The following is a 5049-nucleotide window of genomic DNA, read 5'->3' on the forward strand; positions in this document are numbered from 1 at the left end:
GTGTGTGATGTAGTCAATCAGATATACTTTCGTGGAGACGACTCATCCATTAGATCGGCTTATTGTGACATGCAACATTTGGTGAATTTTGTTATGATATTTTAGGTTCCATGCTCGATAATAAAATATACTCCATGTGGTAATTCATGCACCACGCAAGAATAATTAGTCCAACTATTTATTCGTCTCCAGGTTTATTGCCGTCACCGTCGTTTCTAAAAGCACCTCTAATGTTTTATTTTCTTTTGAGTGTAACCTCTAATATTTTATTCATGCAGGCTAAAAAAATCCACAACAATGCTTAGAAAAAATAATTGGACAAAGATCCAAATTTAAAAACAAACTAAGAAAAAATAGGGAGAAGACTCCCACATGGCCAGGCAAAAGCCCAGCCCAGTCGGCAGTCCCATCCGGCCCAAGCCCATCTCGGGTGGAAACCCTAAATTGGCCACCACCCTCTCCCTGGCAATTTTACACCCCACTCCCGCCGCCGCCCCCCATCTATTTTCTTTTACCGGCAGGTCCTCCCACCTAGTACCATATCTCTTCTCTCCCCAGCAGGCAGCCCCGAGCCCCTGCTCGCCTCCACCTCCCGCGAGAGCCGCCACCTCCTTCTCCGGTGGCCGCTCCCACGAGCCCCGCCTCTCTGCTTCTCCGCACGGCCCGAGGCGCCCCTGCTCCTCCCCTCACGCGTGGCGCGGCTTCCCCGAGCTCGACGCCCCAATCCGCGCCGCCGCCTACCGCCGCCGGAGACCCACTACGCGAGCCGCTCGCTGCGTCCTCGACTTCACCCCGCGCACACATCGACCACGGACTCCTCGCGCGACCGAGCCTCTTTTGGCACCCGGCGCCATCGGACTCCATAGCTGAGGACGCCCGCCCGGGGCAAGTATTCTCGTTCGTGGGTGAAGCCGACCCGGCCGGCGTATGGAGGTGGAGCCTCCCCCATCTCTCTTGTGCTTCGAATCAGCATATATCCGACCTTCCCTTCTCCCTTCTCCGAGCCCCCCTTTTCTTAAATTCGTGCCTGTCCCACCGATTCTCACAGTCCCACAAATTCTCACAGCATATCCGACCTTCTCCTTCTCACTTCTTTGAGCTCTCCCTCTGAATTCCCACAGCATATCTTGGCGCTTGTCTCTCTCGTGTAATTGCTTGCTGATGATTGGAATTTCCGAGCGTATATAAACCGTATGAACTCGCTACTAAGTATCGATGTGGGACTATTTGACAGGGAATATGAATACCTTTTCTTGGCCGGGAACCACCCTATTTATTTTAAAAGCCCAGATTTGAGAGCCAAATCAAAGCCCAAGAGCACTCCCTATCTTCGGCGCTGGACGGCATACAGTAGGGGATTAACAGGGTGTCACGGTCGCGGGCGGCCTATGTTTTTTTCCCCGACCGGAACTAAACCAACCATTATTTTGCTTTTCACTTGGCGGTGGCAGCGGCCGTTATTTTCACTGAAACTTGGGGCAAATCCAAAACGGACGAAAAAAGAGGGGAGAAACCTTCCTTCCTTTATTAGTAGGTATAGATTAAGGCGACGAAGAATAAAACTATTACTATTTTTTTCTTTTCCTAGTTCTTCTTCCAAGCGCAGGATAACCCCAAAGGGTTCTTGGTTTTTTTCTATCAATGGGGGCTTTCCCTTCACCGCCTCTATGTGTGTTGGGTGGTTAGGTAGTAAGGGTCGGAGAAGGGCAATCGCTCGTTATAAAACCAACATTCTTAATTTTAAGATCAAAGAGTCGGGCGGAAAAAGGGGAGACCTCCCCATTCCGTTATGTATTCCAATAGATATGGTTATTTTAAATCCAATACTAGAAACAAAATTAGTGTCCTAGAGAATGTGAGAGAATATTAGTATGGGGTAGTCTACATGCAAATATTCTCTGGATATGCAAATCTTAAAGCGCACACAGTGAATTGGATGGTTGATATGTGCACTGGAGGCACCATGCACGCAACAATCGCCACTCTCTTAGCTTTGGTGCAACCATCAGCTACATCCCTCTTGTTTTTCCCCAGTCCACCGGGACCACGTCCCCGCCCCTCTCCTCTCAACCCACTCCGTCTCCAGCAATCTTGATTGGTTCTGGCAAGCCGATGCCCCGTCGACCATCTCCCTACCACCCCCTCCTCCTCCTTTACAGATCCCATGGCGGAGCCCCACTGAAACCCTAACCTACCCAAACCCTAGCACCACAAGATCCCACCCAACCCACCCCCTCCAATCACTTGTGTGCAAATAGTAATGATAATAAAAGTAATTAAGAGAGAGAATCAACATGGTAAAATACATACAAGCTCACTAAACAGTTTTAACTTCAATCAATTTACATCACTTACATACCGAACTCAATGTCACATCCTTTGTTTATTCTTTACAAGCATGGATCGATCGATCCCCATGCATGTCTCTTTGCAAACGCACACATAACCTGGCCAAGCTCGATCCAAAGACGTGTGTCCAAGCGGAGACATGCCGTTCTCTCGCTAAAACCAGCTTACTAGTTAACCCCACCTGTGCCTCTTAACTAACGGTCAGCTGCGGGAACCCCAACGTCGGGTGCGGCGACAGGGGAGACAGAAGCGGCATGCCTCCGAGCAACACCTCCCAGTACTGATCCCAGCCGGAGCTCGATGGCGTCGGAGGAAAACCTCCCTCCGGCGTCGTAGCCGCCGATGTCACGGTCGAAGATGCTGTCCACGTCGACATGGACGAGGGCGTGTCCAACAACACCTGGGCCGACGACGGCGACGGCGCCTCGGTCTTGACGGCCTTGTTTATTACCACTCCCATCACCTCCACATCGGGCTCCTCCTCCTCCTGGGATCTCTTCCGTTTGTTCGTTGCGCCGGCGGCGGACGCCAGGGACACGGGAGCGGGAGCCGCCCAGAGCTCAGCGCCGCGGGTGCCGACATCGTTGGGGAAATTGAGAATGGCTTTCGCGCCGCGCATCCGGAACGCGGCACGGTCGTAAGCGTGCGCGGCCTCCTTCGATGTGTCGTAGGTGCCGAGCCACACGCGGGAGCCCCGTCGCTTCGGGTCTCGGATCTCCGCCGCGTACTTTCCCCATGGCCGCTGCCGCACGCCGCGGTACTTGCGGAAGTCCTCCGCGGCCACTGCCGGAGGAGGCGGTGCTACCGCGGAAGCCCACCCGAACGAGCCCGGGCCGGCCGGTACGGAGATGCTCAGCGACGGCGGTGCCCTTAGAGCCACAGGAGATGGCTCGCCGCCGAACTGTATCATCATCACCGGCGCCGGTGCGGCCAGCTCCGGCGGTCGGAACACCCCCGTCTCGGCCCCTGGCGCAGAGGAGTTCACGTACTCCCGTGGCAGGTCTATGTACCCCTTCATCTGTTGCTGCTCCGGGTGCTGCGTGAAGAATGACATGGGCTGGTACGCCGCCGGTTCCACCGTGGAAGGTAGTGGCAGCACGGGGAAGCTGACGTCGTCGCAAAATGGGGCCTGGTGGCTAGCGGCCGCCGCCGGGAAACTACCGTCGGTCCCGAGTAGTTGCTGGCGGATGAGGGCCAGATCGAAGTCGTCGACTTCTCCAGTGAACTCCATGTTGCTGACGGGCGGGCGCCTCTCGTTTGCGTGTTTGTTTGCAGGTGCGTTCTGCTCTGGTGAACTGAGGACAAACCAGGTTGGTGGTGTACGTATTTATAGGCCAGAGGAAAACGATGACGTCAGACGACATTGTCGAGGATCATCTGCCATTTGATTTGACCAGAATTACGTGGGCCGGGCCCCATTTCGTGTCTACTTGCGGTCGTAATAATTGTTAGAATTAGATCTTAACTTCCATAGCCAGTTAATTAGTGCCCACCGCTCAAAAAAAAAAAAAAAAGTTAATTAGTGCCCAAACCATCGCGGTCGCCTTTTACTTGTACAGACACCTTTTCATTTAAGAGGTATCTCCTACAGATGCCTCTTTTTTAACCGATTTCCCGAACAGACGGAAATACCGTATAACTACCCTTGTTGATCAATAAAGAACATCAGTTGCATCATTTGCTTGTTGTTTCCCTCCTTTACAATTCTAGTTTCAACACGTTATCAGCATACTCTGCATCTGAGCGATTTCGAGAGGAAGAAAATCTGGAGATCTTCAACTCCCTCGCGAGGACATGAACAGAGAAAATACAAGGATGTTGGTTCCCATCGACCCAAAAAATTAAGGCCACAATCCAGCACTTCTAGTGCCAATCGGTAAGAACATTGATTTCATCTCTAAAACAGAGGTAAGAATCATGCTTGGGCGTTTCCTTTCTGTCTCCGCTTCTTGACGAAGATGGATACAGACTTACCCGCCGTCGCCATTGAGTTCGTGGTGTTCAACACTGCCACCACGGCGCAGCTCCTGATGTTGCCGTCGGTGGCACGTCTCCCGGGCGCGCCTAGCGTAGGTTCGCGAGGGTCACGCGCCCGCCTTTGTCTCGATGCTAGCCGTCGACCATGATGACGCACCGTGCGCCATCGCCACGGTCATCGTTGTCGATGTCGCGGTGCCAGATTTATTTACTGATCTCAAAGGTGTTATATAATCCTTTAATCCGGCTAGAAATGCGCCCGAAAGAGTGTTGGTACCAATAAAAACCACTCAACTCCCTATCATTAAAAAGAGGAGGAGTAGTACGGCCTCTAGGCAGGATTTAGCTTCCTACAAGCAACAAGGTAAAACGTGGAGAAATCCTCTGAATCAGTAAATGCATATCAACCTAGTGTTAACTAACACCTTATGGGTAGTATACATCCAGTGGATGGGAAACCTCCACAAACCAGCTTCAGCTTGCACACACTGGCTGGGACATCGGAACACTCAGACTCACGCGTATTGGAAAAGCACGAGGAGTCATCATGGGTGCTTGAGATTTCCTCCAACTATATCAATTCTGGAGAATCATATGATTAAAGCCTACAAATGTCGACAATATTTCTCTTGTATCATTGCAAACATCTTTCACGATGATTCAGATCCAAAGACCATGGCCATGACAGAGTATAGATCACTTGCTTGGACTGAAACAATCGAA

At 51.8% G+C, this 5049-nt stretch overlaps 1 protein-coding gene across 1 annotated transcript; it reads right to left on the minus strand.

Annotated features, from left to right (window-relative positions):
- Positions 1-2539: 2539 nt before the first annotated feature.
- On the minus strand, positions 2540-3580 carry LOC124670030 (ethylene-responsive transcription factor ERF105-like). The gene has a single exon (XM_047206545.1). It carries the CDS (start codon positions 3578-3580, stop codon positions 2540-2542), a length of 1041 nt encoding a protein of 346 aa, XP_047062501.1.
- Positions 3581-5049: the final 1469 nt, after the last annotated feature.

Source organism: Lolium rigidum, chromosome 7 (genome assembly GCF_022539505.1).
Source record: "Lolium rigidum isolate FL_2022 chromosome 7, APGP_CSIRO_Lrig_0.1, whole genome shotgun sequence".
Classification (NCBI taxonomy): Eukaryota; Viridiplantae; Streptophyta; class Magnoliopsida; order Poales; family Poaceae; genus Lolium; species Lolium rigidum.

Bases quoted from the DNA above. Each gene is read 5' to 3' on its own strand.
- LOC124670030 (XM_047206545.1), bottom strand. From the start codon at position 3,580: ATGGAGTTCACTGGAGAAGTCGACGACTTCGATCTGGCCCTCATCCGC.